This window comes from Brassica oleracea, chromosome C9 (genome assembly GCF_000695525.1).
Source record: "Brassica oleracea var. oleracea cultivar TO1000 chromosome C9, BOL, whole genome shotgun sequence".
Taxonomy (NCBI): Eukaryota; Viridiplantae; Streptophyta; class Magnoliopsida; order Brassicales; family Brassicaceae; genus Brassica; species Brassica oleracea.
This window is the reverse complement of record NC_027756.1, coordinates 22,618,750-22,636,007: the sequence shown is the minus strand read 5'-3', so window position 1 is coordinate 22,636,007 and position 17,258 is coordinate 22,618,750. Positions and strand designations below refer to the sequence as shown.

Here is a 17,258-nt window from a genome sequence, read left to right as displayed (position 1 = left end):
GTGGAGAGAAAGTGAGAGATATGTTGTGTTTAGTTCACAAGAATGGAAAAAGAAGAAGGGCAAATCGATTTTGGGAGCATTAAGAGCTTCAAATTGGTTGTTCATGGTGGTTGTGGTATTGATGACAATGGCAATCTTGTAATTACTTGAAGATGATGAGGGTGAGAGAGTAAAAATGTCATTTTCGAAAAAAAAAAGAAAAAAAAATTGATGGCATTTTCGTAAATTATATGAACTTGTGGGGTGAATAGGGCAAAACCAATTTTCAAAAAAAAAGAGGTTAGTTTTGTGTTTGACTTTAAGTTATAGGTCAATTCTGCAAAAAGCCCATTTTATTAACACAATTATTGATATGATGTACTAACATAATGAAATGTATTAGCATTCTTAGCAGAAAAAAAACATAATGAAATTTATAATGATGAGAAGAATAAAAAAAAAAGTTGTGGATTAAAAATCATAACTTTCTAAGTGCTATAAAATCACTGATGTACGCAGCGGTTTGAGAGTTTGCGAATGCAGATGGTTGAAACCGGTACAACGGTTAGAAACTTGGTTGACTACCAAATGTGAACGGTTAAATAATAAATTAACAATATTAATATTTTATATAATTATAAATACAAAATCATATTATTTAAATTTTAAAATCATAGTATTAATTTAAAAAAATTATTTGTGGTTTTATAAATATATGTGTATATATATATTAATATCTAAAAGCTTTTACCAAATATTTTTAGTTTAAAGTTTATAATATAAATTTAAATATAATATATATATATATATATTAGAATATATATTATTTTAATTTCAAAAAAAATAACTAAATATTTTATTTTTATATTTATATAGGTGTTTAAATAAATAGTTTTATTTATTTTACCGTAATTGAAAACGCTAGCTACAACACTAGAAATTACCAAAAACTGTTACTATTCTTGCGGGTGATAGCGTAAACCCAGTTGACCCCTAAGTCGTCATCGTGGAGTATGCTATCTTCGTTGGAAATTCCTATAGCAAGCAGAAAAAAATTCTGAGTGCACTAGAAATTAAAGTGCGATCGTTCACCTATTATAAGCTTCAACTATATGAAAACATATATTGATGCATTTATAACCCAATATCTCCACTTTCCCACCTTTAAAACACCTCCACATATTTATTTATTTACATGTTTTCATTTTTTTCTTTCATGATCCATTAGTTATTAATATTCGGGGTTCGTAGTCTTACTTATATTAAATCAGTGATTATGAAAATAAAGAGTTCGGTACAATGATATGAAGACGATACTATCGCTTATTCACATTTATATAACTCCATATGATTGTATGCTATATTGCTACTGGTTTTATTCTATAGATCTAATTCAACATCATTTTCACAGAAAAACTTTCATTGGCTACTATATAGTATAAATAATCAAATTAAGGCACTGATCCACAAACCCTTCCGAAACTAATTAAGTAATTACTTGTTAAACCTATCTTATAAGATTACGTAAGCCACTTTCTAACCACTTACTATATTTATTGTGGATACGTATCGCCCCGAATAAAACATAAGGAAAGAATATACTTCTGAATTTTAGCTAGCTGACACATTGATTAGATCATATAATTGCACGATTAGATTATTATTAACGATGAGAGGTGAGGATAAGAGTGTTTCCTAATCCTAGTATCTCGAGTTGCTTTCTCCTATTCTATAACCATAAGATGTGCACTAATACCAATCTGTCTCTATCCGTCCGTATTCATAAAACAATCCCAAAGCCTCGCACTTAATTGTTAACTAGGATACTACCCGCATTAAAACGCAGAATATTATATATATATATACATATATATATTTGTAAAATAAATTATTTTAATTATACATGGCTTATGTTCTTTTTACAATATCGAAAATTAATTATTTAAATTTGTAAAACTAGTAAATAATTTTTATTAATTTTTACTTTAAATTGTAATTGAGTTGAATATAAATTCACGGTTCTATTTTCTATTATTAGTTTTAAAGATTTTCACTAACAGTTATATACTACTATATGAATAATATTTTAAATTGAATTTTCAGACCTAATAATGTGTGAAATATACTTTTTTTGAAGAACTTGTTAAAAAGTTCTCACGAATAATTTTAAAATTTGAATAACTTTAATATTTTAAGAACATCTAATACTCATACGATGGTTTCTAACTAAGAAATATATAAAAAATATTTATAGTTTATAGATTACATTACAATTTAGTTTTTTTATATAATTAAATGATGAAAAAATTATATGTAATCTTGTTCATATAAATTTATATAAAATATTTTATAAAAAATTTACTTTGATAGCTTAAACAATTTGCGATAAAATATATTATAGTAATTTTATTTAAAAGTTATACATATTTAAATTTTAATATTTCATATAACAATACATAAAAAGATAATCATTAATTTCAGTTGTCATTTTAGATTATAAGATATACATATGGTTATAGTTTAAGAAATCTGATTTCTTTCTTACATAACTATAAATATATATTATAAATAAATACATACTTGAATTAAATATATATTTCTAATATATGATTTCTTGGTATAGAGATATTATTATTTATTAAAATAGATAAATTTAAAATATTTAAATATATAATATTACACGTATATATGATATAGCTAAAAGAAATCTGATTGTTTGTTATAAATATTGATAATTATATACGATATTTGTATAAATATATTTCGAGTCTTAATATACATATATATAAAATATTTTTAATTTTATATGTAAATATTATTATTTTATTTTAACTGAGAAAATCTAGGATTGTTCATAAACAATCTAAACAATCAAATATTAGTTTAAAACTTAGAACTTTTTGATTGACTATAATACTTATCTTTAAACTTATATTATTAAAAATGTCAATTTTAGATGGACAGTTATAACTATTTTAACAGTCTAAAAACTTGTCAATAAAATAGAACTTTGTTTTAATAGAATAGTTTGCACAGTTTACACAAATATCGCCACCATAACAGCAAATTAGTTTGTGGATGTGAGACTTTAAGTATAGAGAAACTAAATAAGAATAAATAAGGAGTATATAAACCAGAAGTGTCTCTTGTTAAAATATTTTATAATACTTTCTGTAAGTAAAACTTTTTTACAGTATTTCAACAAATAGTATATGAAGAAATGTGAACTCAACTCTTATTTTTCTTGTTTTCTAGAGCGAAATGTGTCCAGCCAAAAATATTTCGTAATTTCAAAAATTTTAATTATTTTTGTAAAGGCAATTAGAATGATATTAACTCCTATATATTTATTATCTATGTCACGTCAAATGTTCTATGGATACAAGTTAATTAATGACAAAAACTTTTCTTTTTTTGATTCTATTTACGATGGGAAAATTTTCTTATAATAGTTTTAAAATTTAACAATAAATAGTAGAGCATAAAAGACCCATATATTCCGCAAAAATGTGTTAAACCACAAATTAACGACATCAAAAAGTTAATGATAAAAGAAAAAAATCAGAAAAGGATTAGCATTTAGTTATTATCTTCACATTAAGTAGAGCCACATGAACCCGTAACAAAAACAAAGAAGAAAAGAGTAGATGTTAGTATACTAATCAAAGAATTATATGATTGGCACTTTTGAACCTAACTTCTGCGTAATGGCGTCTGCAAATGTTATAAACACTGTTTTAATTTTTATACACAAATGTAACTTTAGAACATCACTTACTCTAATTATTATTTTTAAATCCTAATATCCTTATCAAGGGATATGTATCCCATATTGGAAAATCAATAAGACATTAAGTAATATATAAAAAAGGTTAGAGCCAATCCACTAATTACCAATTGGTTTTAAGTTGGAAGCCCGTAATAAACCCTAATCTAACATGGTATCAGAGCCCAGATCCTAATAAGTTAAACCCCTAATTAATATTAACCCTACCCGACTGGGTATATAGGTCGTAATTGGCTCGCTTGACCGAGTATAACTGTCTTAAAAAGTTTCCGAGATTTCTGGCCGATAAGAGCCATCATCTCGAGGAGGGGTATCAAGGGATATGTATCCCACATTGGAAAATCAATAGGACATTAAATAATATATAAAAAAGGTTAGAGCCAATCCACTAATTACCAATTGATTTTAAGTTGGAAGCCCATAATAAACGAATCTAACAATCCTTACGAGAATATTGAACTAGCTATAATTATCAGAAACTCGTTGATATATATATGACTTATTAAGGAAGACAAATTCTTAATTAACTTTTGAATCAATATAGCAGATATTTGGTATATATAAAATTTTGTAGGTTTTCCAGATTCAGTTTATGCAGTCAAATGCATTGTTTCTTGAAAAATAAAGCATTTTTACGTGCAATATTTTATTCACTTATTTGTATTCTACTTTATGATCATGATGTTTAATAGAGCAATTTTTTTCTTTCTCTTTTTAACTATATCTAGAATAATCCATTTATATTCCTTTTTATCACTAGGCACATCAATTTCCACTGGGTAAATCCGAAAAGAAACCAACTCTTGAAAATTTAATGCCTTAAGGTCAATCATGCCTCCCCATTTTTAGATGAGCGCAAACATATTCAGTCATATTATTATGTGGGGACATATGCCTACATATCTTCATATATGTAAAATCTCAAATCCATCTATATGAAGAAATAACTTTATAATGTTCTTTTTAAACGGAAGAAAAAAAACACTTTACAATGTTCTTCAAGTATGTGATCTAATTCTAGACGAATCTCTTGTTTAATCAATCAAACTCATGGCTGTTCCTTGTTATATGTGGTTATAGATTCTCTTAGGCTGGTAAGAATCAATCTCTGCCACAAAAGGAAATAGGATATATGCCTGTTTTTAACGTATAGTTTTTGCGTTTAAAAGTGAAGTTAATCTGATTCTCATTCCCCCAAGATCACGTCTCTTTGTTGTAGCAACAGTAGTGATTCCGTATCGGATATGTTATAAGTAGCATTAAGACAAAAAAAACTAGATTTTTTTTGGGGGCGGGGGTTGGAGTTTACACAAAATAGCCAGGTGTTCACTTACATAATTTAACATGTGTATTACTAATTTAGAGACACGAAAGTGCATTTTCTCATTATTTTAATACATACACTAGATTTTGATCCGCGCAACCGCGCGGATGTTTATTTTCACTTTTCTATACATAAATTATTGTTTTAGAACATAAACAGTATATATTTTATTGTTAACTAGATTTTGAGCCGCGCTTGAGAAGCGTGAGTATTTTTTTGTTGTCCATTTGATAAAATTTGAATAAATTTTGAAGTTTTTATTAGGAATAAATGATTTTAAAATTTCTCTATTATAATGTTTGAATTTTAAATAGTATTTTCATATCCAATCCAGACATATAGTCTGTTGTGAACAACCACAAATTAATCAAGAAGACACTAGAGAACAAAACGTATTAAGGCAAATACCCGTTTAGGGTTTCTTATTATTGTGTGAATGAATAATCTTACAAACCCTTAGACCCATATTTATAGCAGGCTCAAAACATGATTTCCTTTATCCTTTAGGAATACATACTTATCTAGAAAAAGTAAATTTTCCAAATTGTCCGACCCACGAGTGCTGGACTTTTACTGGTGCACAGAGATTTAAGACACACATATGCAACATAGTCAAACCGATAGATTCAATAAATCTGTATATAGTCCTATTTTGAATTTAATAAAACAAAATATGATAAAAATACGGTAAAAGCCAAAACACGGTATTAACCCGCTATCATTTTTCAGGTTTTCAGGTACTTCTGATCTTTGTCAAAACTTAAATACATGAACCGACCTATCCATGCTACATACTCAAATAATACATGTATTTTACATGTATTTGAATTATGATTCCAAACTGATCCGAACATGAAAAAACCCATCTAAACCTGAATAAAAAAAAATCAAATATCTATTTGGGTCTAAATGTTTAGAATCCAAATAACCAAGATAGAAAGGAACCGATCCGAATACTTGAGTACCCAAACCTATTTTCTCATTATATTTTGTGTGTATTTTATAAGTTTTACATTTGTTAAATTGATATGGTTTAAGATTTATTTGATAGATTTTTTTAACTAATTCAATAGAACATATTTGTAAGATTTCTCATAGTTTTTAAACTTTATTAATATTTTTTTTATTATAATACATTCTATAAAAATTAAGTTAACATAATATAAATATAATTTTATTTTAACATATGATATGCGATTTATCAAATTTAATTTTGTAAATATTTGAAACTATATAAGATGTCATGATACAATGTTTAATGATATTATTAGTACATGTATAAAATATGGAATATTATTTTAGCTTTAATATGATTGTGATCTTAGTGATATTAATATCCCACACATATCACAATGATTGTGATCCCACAAAATTAGGGGTGTTCGTTAATTTTTATGGTAACACAATTAATATCTCACGAACATCATAATTTTTCATAGGTAGTTAGAGTTATTGATTATGTATAATTAGAGTGACTAATTGTAGGACCAAAAAAAAATAAGTGTAATCAAAAGGTCCAAATAACTTTCATAGGTAGATTTATTAAAACTCTTTCCCTTTTAATAGTATTGATCATATACTTAAATGTTTATATAACTATTCCAAATACAATAGTTTATAATTTACATGTTATAATTAATCAAGTGTTTAAAATCGTATGTATTTGTCACTTCTTATTATATATTTATATTATTGTATTTGCATTTAGTTATTAAGCAAATTAATATATTCATGAGAAAGTATTTGAAAATTATGAGGAATTCTTGCAGGGGCAACCCACTGTTTCGGAAGAGGTTTCCCAAGGAATGTTGGAGGAGTTAATAGATTTTCGGTGCACAAATGCGGATGCAGCGATTCTGGTTGCGCCAATACAAGATGAAGAAGTTCGGACAGCACTCTTCTCTATGCCAGCAAATAAGACACCTGGGCCAGACAGGTTTCTAATGGAGTTCTACAAAGCAGCATGGTCGGTAGTAGGGAAGGATGTTATAACTGCAGTTCAGTCTTTCTTTATGTTCAGCTTTTTTCCAAGGAGCACTAATGCTACTCTTTTGTCTCTGGCGCCGAGGACTTTAAGCGCAGAGAAGATGAGTGACTTCAGGCCGATAGCATGTTGTAATGTCCTGTATAATAAGATAATCTCCAGGATCATGGCTAAGCGGCTTAAAGCTTTCCTCCCTCAAGCCATTGAGTTGAACCAGTGTGCATTTGTTCAAGGCCGTCTGCTCCTTGAGAACGTTTTGTTGGCTACAGAGGTGGTCAAAGACTATCATAAACCATCAGTTTCCACTCGCTCCACGATAAAGCTAGATATTTCCAAAGCTTTTGACACTGTGAAGTGGTGTTTCGTCGAGTACCTACGCTGCGTGCGATGAATATACCAGAGCAGTTTGTTACATGGATCATGAGGTGTATGGATACTGCTGCCTTCTCAGTATCTATCAATGGTGAGCTTGAAGGGTTCTTCTCCAGCTCAAGAGGTATTAGGCAAGGATGTTCACTCTCCTCTTATCTGTATGTCATTGTCAGTAATGTGCTCTCCAAGCTTATTAACAAAGCAGTGACTACAAGAAGAATTGGACACCATCCTATGTGTCAGGAAGTTAATCTCACTCATTTGAGCTTCGCTGACGACATCATAGTGTTCCTCGATGGGTCACCGAGCTCATTGAATGGCGCACTGGAAGTATTTCAGAATTTTGCCAACATCTCAGGTCTTTGCATAAATGTAGCAAAGTCTACGGGTTTTTCAGCGGGTGGGGGGAAGCAGGCTTTGGAGATTTTCGCTGGAGAAGTAGGTTTATCAGTCTCTGCTCTGCCCATCAAATACCTCGGACTGCCTCTTACTACAAAAACAATGACGCGGAACGACTACGAGCCTCTGATATTGAAGATTAAGGCACGGCTCCCCAACTGGACAAGCAAGGCCCTGGCGTATGCGGAGAGATTGCAATTGATATAGCCATTATCACCAACTTTTGGTGCTCTTCATTCTGTCTCACGCAGGGCTGTATTGATGAGATTGAAAGCATGTGTTCAGCTTTTTGTGGAGTAGCTCGCCTAACATCACAACCAAAACCAAAGATAGCATGGCCAGAGGTTTGTAAATTAAAGCAAGAAGGTGGCTTAGGTGTTCGCAGTATAAGAGAAGTTTCTACAATATTTGCTTTGAAGCTGATTTGGCGTATTTTTGAGAATGCTGATTCCTTATGGGTACTGTGGGTTAAACGGATGCTGCTTTGTGGAAGTTCTTTTTGGGATGTGAGGGAAGGTGTCTCAGGATCTTGGGTTTGGCGGAAACTACTGCAACTCCGGCATATAGCTAAGAAATTTGTGCGAATGGTCATTAATGATGGAAGAACTGTCCAGTTTTTGACTGATATTTGGCACCCCATTGGTAGGCTCATTGGAGAGCACGGTACACAGAAGCTGGGAATTGTTCGTAATGCTATTGTATCGACTGTTCTAGTGAACAATGAGTGGCAATTTCAGAACAAAAGAGACAGAGCAATACAACCAGTCATCGCTCAGATCAAAGAGATGCGTCTAGTCTTGGCGGAAGGCGTAAAGGATACATCTAGATGGATGAAAGAGGAGGGTACATACGAGGCTGGTTTCTCAACTTCAGCAACATGGAAAATCATTCGTGTTAAACATGACATGGTCCCATGGCATCGAATTATTTGGTTTGCGCAAGGGGTTCCTAGATATGCTTTATCGCTTGGCTTGCTGTCAAGGACATGCTTTCTACAGGAGTTAAAATGTGTACACGGGGAGTGATCCAATGCTGTCCATTTTGTGGAGAAAGAGAGGAAACAAGAGATCACCTATTCTTCGTTTGTCCATACACTTATACGCTATAGCGGGCCTGTCCTGCGCGGGCTGCGGTCTTCAAAATGCCGGTCCAAACCCGTACCGCAGAATGTATAGGCCTTCGCGGACCGTCGCTCGGGACGCCTCCTTATCAAACGGCCTGCTACAGCTTCTTACATGAATGTTGAAGTAGAAAATTTGTGTAAGAGAGTTGAAGAGAGCTCACTAAGCTTCACAAAAGCTTACCAAAATCCATGCCACAAAGCTCCATTTGTGTTTGTGTTCTTGAGTTAAAAGCCTTCTTTTGTTATCAGCATAATCTTTTGTTAAGTTTGAATCTGATTGAGTTGTTGTCTTTGTAATAATTTGGTTCAAGCGTTGTATGTCTTCATCAAACCATCTCTCTTTTTAATTATTCGGATTGCAAAAAAATTCGTGAATCACTTTGCCAAATTATACAAGTGACGTGATATACAACTAACTTTTGTCCTAAACAACACCATTGTAACCAAATTTAATTTAAGAAAAACATCACTTAACAGTACTTAAAACAAAATCAATTAACTTAAACAAGAAATATCACATTGTAATAAAGCAATTCATAGTTGTGTGTAATAAAAAGAGAAAACCAAATCAAAACACTACCAGAGCTCGAATCGTCATCGCTGGAGCTGGAGTCGTCATCGTTGGAGCTCGAATCATCATCGCCGGAACTCCTTATATTTTCTGGGGGAAAAGTCACAAGAATCGCTTTCTTCTCATTCTCTTTCTCGTTTTTTCTGGTAAAATAAGAAATGAATAAAAAAATGCGGGTCCATGTAATCTCGCATGACCCATTTCGGCCCATCCCGCAAAAGGCCCAGTCCCTCAAAGACCCGTCTCGCGAGGCCCGCAAATTTACGGGCCTAGAAAACTTCATCCCAATACCGTACCGCGACAGTCCTTTACGGGCCAGACCCACGATCCAGATCCATGATTTCCACCTCTAGGTAGATGGAAGGTTTTTACGTTCTCTTTGTCCTCCGGATATTCCTTATCTACATGACCGGTTCTGAATTAAACCGAATGAAACATTTACATATTACCTCCCAAACTTTTAAAGAAAATTACATTGACATAAACATTAAATTTAAAAAAAAAATCATTTTTTTTTTACTAAGTCGCTACAGACCCCAACACTCAGGGTCGGCCCTGCTTATCTCCGCAGTCAACGACACAAAAGATCTGACAATATTAGTGTACAACAGAGAATTCTTTTCCTTCTAAATCACATATAAAGAAGTTTGAAACATTTATCTTAAGATCAGAAACAACATTTTTATCTCTAGATGGGACTTTCATCCATTTAATACAATCATGATACAAATAATGTAAATGATGGCCTCGAGCATAAAAGGATGACCAAACTTCATAACTATAAGTGCAATCAAAGTACATGGCCGGTTTCGGGTATGGAGCAAAGGGGCATGGGCCCCGGCATCCAAATATTTTTTAACGAAAATAAGAGTTGTCAAGTCTCCCAGTGATTTGAGCAGAACTAAAATAAAATGAAACACTTTACATCAATAGAATCTTAAAATAGAAAATTGGAAAAATGAGACACTTTGAAATTTTATTTGTCATACTAGAATTTCTGATATTTAGGGCAGTTCTGGACATATTTTACTTTTTCTTATGGGAAAAATAGTAAACTGAATTTTAAAAATGTTAAAAAATATGAAAACTATTGGAAACATAAGTATGACAATATATATCTTTGAATGTTTTTTTTTAAAAAAAGTGGAATTATATTTTATTTTATCTTCTAGCTACAGTTAGAATAATCATTCTGGTCATCTACTTATTCTACAAATTGGATAATAAGTTTTATACATAGATATATTGTGGGTATAGAACGTAAACTAGTCTTTCTTATATTTTCAAACACAACTATATTTCGAAACGTTATAATCAAGAAAGATATCTGCAGTATACATACAGCTTGATAACGACATATATCCAGAACGCAATAATATACTTTATCTATATTTTGTGCCATAACATGTTCTACCTTTTACCTTATGTGGCGCTTATGGAAGAATGTGTTTCTCATATACTCTACTATGTTCTGCGTAAGCTATGATATATATTCTAGGGAAATCTAGAAAATATGGAAACTTCCATATTGGGTTAAAGATGTTTCCTAAATCTAAATTAAATCTTCCCTAAATATCTCATAGAATATTTACTCCCATGTTTTTCTCTTTCTCCCACGATCTTTTCTCTTCGTTCTTTGTGTTTCTCTCTTCTTCATCGACATAATCATCTATTTTCTCTATCAATACAACATGGTTCTACTCTATGTTAAATCTGGTGAATAGATGTCTAGTTGCAGTGACGAGTGGAGTTTTGTGGTTGACAAAGAAAGGCGTGGTCGAATGGTAACATTAGAAACTACTGCTACGTTGAAGCAGCTCAAGATCATCGTCTGTGAGGTTTATGGGGTGGACCATAATGTCGTTACTGCCGAGTTCAGTTATTCGTTGTTGAATCAAAGAGGGAATCCTCCAATTATTATCACCAATGATCGGCAAGCATCTAATTTTATTGGCTATGCAAAGAGGGATTCGTCTACTACCTTGTGTGTCATGTTCTATGTTTCTGGTGTAAATAAAAAGGAACGAGCCATTATCGATTTGAATAAGGAGCCTTGTGATTCAAGTAATGTTGAGGATGAAGAAGTTCCTGAGACAAATCGAGCAGAGTTTGTGAAGCCGTCAAAGGAGTCTTGTGTTAGAAGGAAGGATCATGTTGCTACGGATGGTTGCGGTGATGCTGCTTTAAGGATCAAAAACATTGGAGATTGTCAAAACAATGGAGACAGTAAAAATGATGGTCGAGCTTGGAGAGGAGATTTCATGAAGAAGGATCAAATTTTCAGATGTAAAGGGGTTCTGAAGGCAACAATGAAAATTTTGGCGATGAAGAATAATTTCGATTACACTGTTTTCAAATCCACGAGAAAATGGTGGTATATTCGATATAAGGATGCATTGTGTAACTGGACTGTGCGTGTAGAAGGTATAGATGGGTCTACATATTTCGTGATCAACCAGTGCGAGGGAAGACATTCATGTGCTCCTTCAAAGAAAAATAAATTCGGAAAACAGCGTCAACAAGAACAATTGGGACTCTGATACAACATCGATTTTATGATGCCAACAATGTGCAAAAGCAAATGACATCATTCAATTTATGAGATTGGAGCATAGTTGTGAGATTACTTATTGACACGCTTGGGAAGCTCGTGAGTTTGCTATTGCAGCTGCTAGAGGTATACCAGATCGCAGCTATGCTAAAATACCAGCATATTTGCATATGACTAAAGAAGCTAATCCTGGTACGCATACTCACTATGAAATTAATGAGAAGGGAAGATTTCATGTATCTATTTATGCCATTTGGGCAATCAGTTAGAGGATTCTACAATGCAATGCGAAGGGTGATTGTAGTTGATTAAACTTTTCTGAAAAATAAATACAAAGAAGTTCTATTAGTTGTTACTGCTGTAGATGGTAACTCTAAGTTGTATCTGATTGCATTTGGGGTTGTTGATTCAGAGAATGACGATTCATGGGGGTGGTTATTCAGACAGTTGAAAGTGGTTATTGCTAATTGTCAAGACCTAGCTTTTGTCTCAGATAGAAATGTGTCTATTTCTAAAGCGATTGGGACTGTCTACCCTCAATCAGAACATGGAATTTGCATTCATCACTTGTTGACCAATGTGGTTGCATTTTTCAAGACAAAAGGGTTGACTGCCTTGGTCGAAAAGGCTTCACAGGGATATATGTACACTGAATTTCAGGAACGTATCACCGAAATTTTTGATATGAGTCTTGAGCTTCGAAGATGTCTACGGGAGGCTGATGTGCGCAAATGGGCTCATTCTCTCTTTCCTGGCTCCAGGTATGACATTAGGACCACGAACCCTGCAGAGTCAATAAATTCAGTTCCGAGAATACCTAGAGAATATATGGTTATTCCTTTGCTTGATAGTATAAGAGAAATGTTGACTCGATGGTTCTATGAGCGTCGCTTTTTAAGCTCAAAGCATCTTGATGCTTTAACCGCTAAGGTAGAGAGAAAGATTGATAGGAGAATTGTGAAGGCAAAAAGATTCCATGTTTACAAGGTTGACAACTTCAGATCGCTTGTGAAAGGAGACATATATGATTGTCATGTTGATTTGGAAAGAAGAACATGAACATGTGGGAAGTTTGATATAGGAAAAATTCCTTGCCAACGCACCATTCCTGCAATTTATTCACGAGGTATGGAAGTATAAACACATGTACTTTGGGACCTATTTATTTTTGGTATTTTCAGCATATAGACTCCATGTTGATCACTTTTTTTGACACATGTATGAAAGTGCACAGATTTACTGACACCTAATACACCATTGCAGTGTGGAGAACTGCCTATGTGGAATGCATTAATACAATAGCAATTCTAGAATCTGAATGGAATGTCCCAGCTGAGGTTAAACTTGCAAAGGTTTTACCACCAAAGACAAGAAAGAGTGCTGGTCGACCAATAAAGAGAAGGTATGAATCAGCAGAAGACAAGATATTCTCAATGATCAAGAAAGAATAAAAAGCACAAGTGCAGCTATTGTGGAACCGAAGGACACAAGAGAGGAACATTCGATTTACCTATCTACTTTGTTATGTGTGTTCTTCTGTCTCTATTTTTTTTTCTTATTGCTCTTGAAACAAATTGATCTTCTATTTGACAATTTGGTAGTTGCTAAACTCTTGAAAAAAATCGATTTATGTTAGTGATAACCAAAGTATTTGCAAAATTATTAGTTATAGTGGATGATAATCACCAAGAAATAACAAGAAACATGGTTTTAAACTTCTTTGGAAAAAAACAACAACAAATTGAGGAAGCACATAAAAATTGTTGGGCGTGAACTTGATGCCATTGTTGAACATCATGCATAGGTAAGGTACATGAACACCATCACCAAACAACACACAAACAAAGCTTTTATGATCCTTAGTTCTCTAATGCATTCTGAGGTCTTCTCTTTACAATGTACGATTGCATCTTCCATCTCTTCAATTCTACTCTCATGGCGTTTCATCAAGGCCTCACCAGCTCTTACTGATTTCTGAAACTCGGAATTATCAACGAGCAGCACGTCAAACAGGTCCTGGAAGTCTTCAATTTCCTCAACAACTGAATTGTCAGTCCATTTGAACAAGTGGGTTTTTTCCTTCATTAGTAACATCCAATAAACACTTAGATTAACCTTCTCAGATCCCATCGGACAACAATGAGACAGTTATATGATTATACGACTAACCTTTTCAGATCCCATAGGACAATAATGAAATAATCTTCCCGGATTTTTAACTGTTTTTGAAGTGAAACGAGACACTGCCTTACCGCAATTCATCTTGTGGGAATTCCACGTAGTTTGGCGAGTCGATCTCTTGAAATGGATGAAGAATTGACTGAAGACATGATTGAGTCGATTTTCAAATTTTCGCCGCTGTAATTACCTCTGTCAATGAAGAATGAGGAAGAAGAGGGAGTAGGTCAAAAAAATTAGCAAAACTATGTCATTTCATACTCCCATAATATGTACTCTCGCTAAGGCAGATCAGAAAAAACACTAAATTTATCGACTAGAAACTACAAGAACTTTATCTATGAATCCTCTAAATTAGTGTTAAAACATCTTGCAAAGATAGTAGACGGACGTACATAATTAGTGACCAATGTACATAAATATTGAATAAATAGATATCACGTGTGTTTGAGGCTATAGTTTAATTTGTACTTTGGTTATAGTTAAGGGTTTGTTTAAGGCATGTCTACGGTTATGGGTTTAGGGTTTTGTATAGCGTTTAGGGTTTGATTATGAATTATGGATTTATGATTTGTTTAGGGTTTGATTATGAATTATTGTTGTATTTTCAATGTGTTTGGATCCTCACGTTTTATGATCTTGTAGCATTCTATTCTTTGCAGAAAATCAAACCCAAAGCTAAAGTTGTTTAATAATTCATAGAAAATCAAAACTAGAGTTGTTTCATATTTCCATAAAATCATAAGCTACAGTTTTTCCACATAAATTCTAAGAAAACCAAACCACTAATTAGACACTTAATCAGTCATCTTTGAGGTCAAAGACCTCAGACCTCTCCCATGGTAAAGGCATATATCGTGTCATAAACTCAGCGAAGATGGGATCGTATGCAGCCTCCCATAAGTCCACTCCAATCTTCTGTCTGCAACCCATGATGATTTCATCATCCACTAAACTGAGGTCGAGACCAAGCAGCGAGCATTCCAAGTGCTTGAGCACGTATGCACCGCAATCACAACAAGTTTTGTTCAATCTCATCTTCATAGGCACATCCACGATAGAATATGATGAGAGGAGTAGCTGCTTATGTATTTCTGGTGGTCCAACGGATTTCACTATCCTAGGAATCATAGCAGCAAACTTCTCAATGTATTGTCTGTTCTTTCCCCGACCGCAATCAAAGACTTCCACTTTTCTTTCAATGATGTTGACACAGACACCAATCCAGTGATTACCTGCATTGGACATTGCTAAATTTTGTAAACGAAGAAATGTAAACTATGACGTGCAGAGGAGTGAATGATTAACATTTACAAACAGAGGAAAGTAGAGACGATCAACATCAACACCCAAAACTAGATCAGTCCGCCCATGAGATGGAAGCTCTCCTATGCCATACCCAAGAAGAAAATCAGGCAATTGATAGAAATTTTTGTGTGGTAAAAACTTGTTGTATGCAGCGTCGAGTTGGAGGCATAACATAGCACTCATAAAAGCAACACGGCGAAGGACCCAACGATTCAAAGTAGTGTTCACACGCCATATAAACATAACTGCATCTATTTCCTGAAAATTCACAATGAAAGTTGACTAATGTAGCTACGAAGAAGTGTTACGAAGATAAATTCACCAAATTAGTAGAAGATTTATTACCTCGTTTCCAAGCCATTTTTCCGCACTTACTACTCTTGTAGCTACAAATAAATTAAAGCATGTATGACCAATTGTTAAAGTTATTGGAATCAATGCCCATTCCGTGAATCCTTTCTATGACTCTTCGGAAATATTATAAGTGACGACTCTGGATAAGCATCTTGGGGAAATGGTGAATCGCTAAGCTGAAGTCCTTAACCTTTTTCTTTACCCCTTTTCTTCCACTGTGACGGCGGTGGAACTGTATTTTCTTTCTTTAATGGTTTATCCTTTGAACCTCATACTGAAGTCATTGGAATCCACCAGTCGTCTTCCTTTTTGGTCTGAGATGGATCAAAATCTGGCAAATACGACGCCTGAGAAAGCCCTTAAACCCCTTGCTTATCTATCCCGCGACCCATATCATTTGCTTGACTAAAATTCACATCGAATAGACTCTGTGATGCATCCGGTTATGTCACGATAAATAATCAATTAACAGCCAATACATGAACATTTTGCAAATAGTTCCAATATTTGACACACTAAAATACATGATCATTACATAAATATGTTACTAAAAGTTCACAACCATTACATAAATTTCAAACAAGACACTTACAAACCAAGGACACTTACATACAAAGCACACTTACAAACCGAGACTTTATAAAACACCACAAAATTCAGGCCAAATCTTATATGAAAATAAGACAAACTGACACGCAAACCATCTAATAAGCAAGACAAAATAACATTTAAGAGAGTGGTGAAGACTAATGTTTCTTTACCCCACGTTTGAACCTCCTCAACGGTGTCTGGATCGTCGATGACTTGGTCGGTGAAGGCTCTCTAAGCTCAACTTCAACACTTGCTTCCTTGTGTGAATTTTTAAGCTCTGCCCGCTTTTGCTCAAATGTCTCAGCCATCTGTTTTTGTAGCCTTTGTTCCATTCCAGGGAAATTCTGCTCAAACAACTGTGTCACAAAAACCTTCATGTCTTCATTAAAAGGCGCTTTCTTTGGTCCACTAGAGAGAACCTTCTGCTTCCTTTTTTCCATACCACGATCCGGAAGCTTCTTTTTACCCTTCTTTGATCTAGCGCCTAGGTTCTTTGATTCTTCTGGAGTCTAAAAGTCTTCATCACTCTCGGCTGCTTCAACATTCACGCTTGCTTCATCGTTCACAGCTGATTCATCATCAAGAGATAAAGAAACCACTGCAGTTTCTTCAGTTTCCCAAATATGCTCACTAAAATCATGCTTAGTCCTTATCAACTCCATCAGAACCTTGATTCTATCATCCTCCACATCATCAGCTCTGCGAAAAGCCTGATCTTGGACTACATCATAATTTCT

The 17,258-nt window shown here is 33.6% G+C and overlaps 1 protein-coding gene across 1 annotated transcript; it reads left to right on the top strand.

The window, feature by feature from the left end:
• Nucleotides 1-7,461: 7,461 nt before the first annotated feature.
• LOC106314583 (putative ribonuclease H protein At1g65750) lies at nt 7,462-8,870 on the top strand. The gene is made up of 2 exons (XM_013752438.1): nt 7,462-7,989; nt 8,097-8,870. Exons 1-2 carry the CDS (start codon nt 7,462-7,464, stop codon nt 8,868-8,870), a joined length of 1,302 nt encoding a protein of 433 aa, XP_013607892.1.
• The last annotated feature ends 8,388 nt before the right edge of the window (nt 8,871-17,258 follow it).

Bases quoted from the DNA above. Each gene is read 5' to 3' on its own strand.
- LOC106314583 (XM_013752438.1), top strand. From the start codon at position 7,462: ATGAATATACCAGAGCAGTTTGTTACATGGATCATGAGGTGTATGGAT. The intron at 7,990-8,096 runs GCACGGCTCCCC...TGTCTCACGCAG, and splicing joins CTCTGATATTGAAGATTAAG to GGCTGTATTGATGAGATTGA.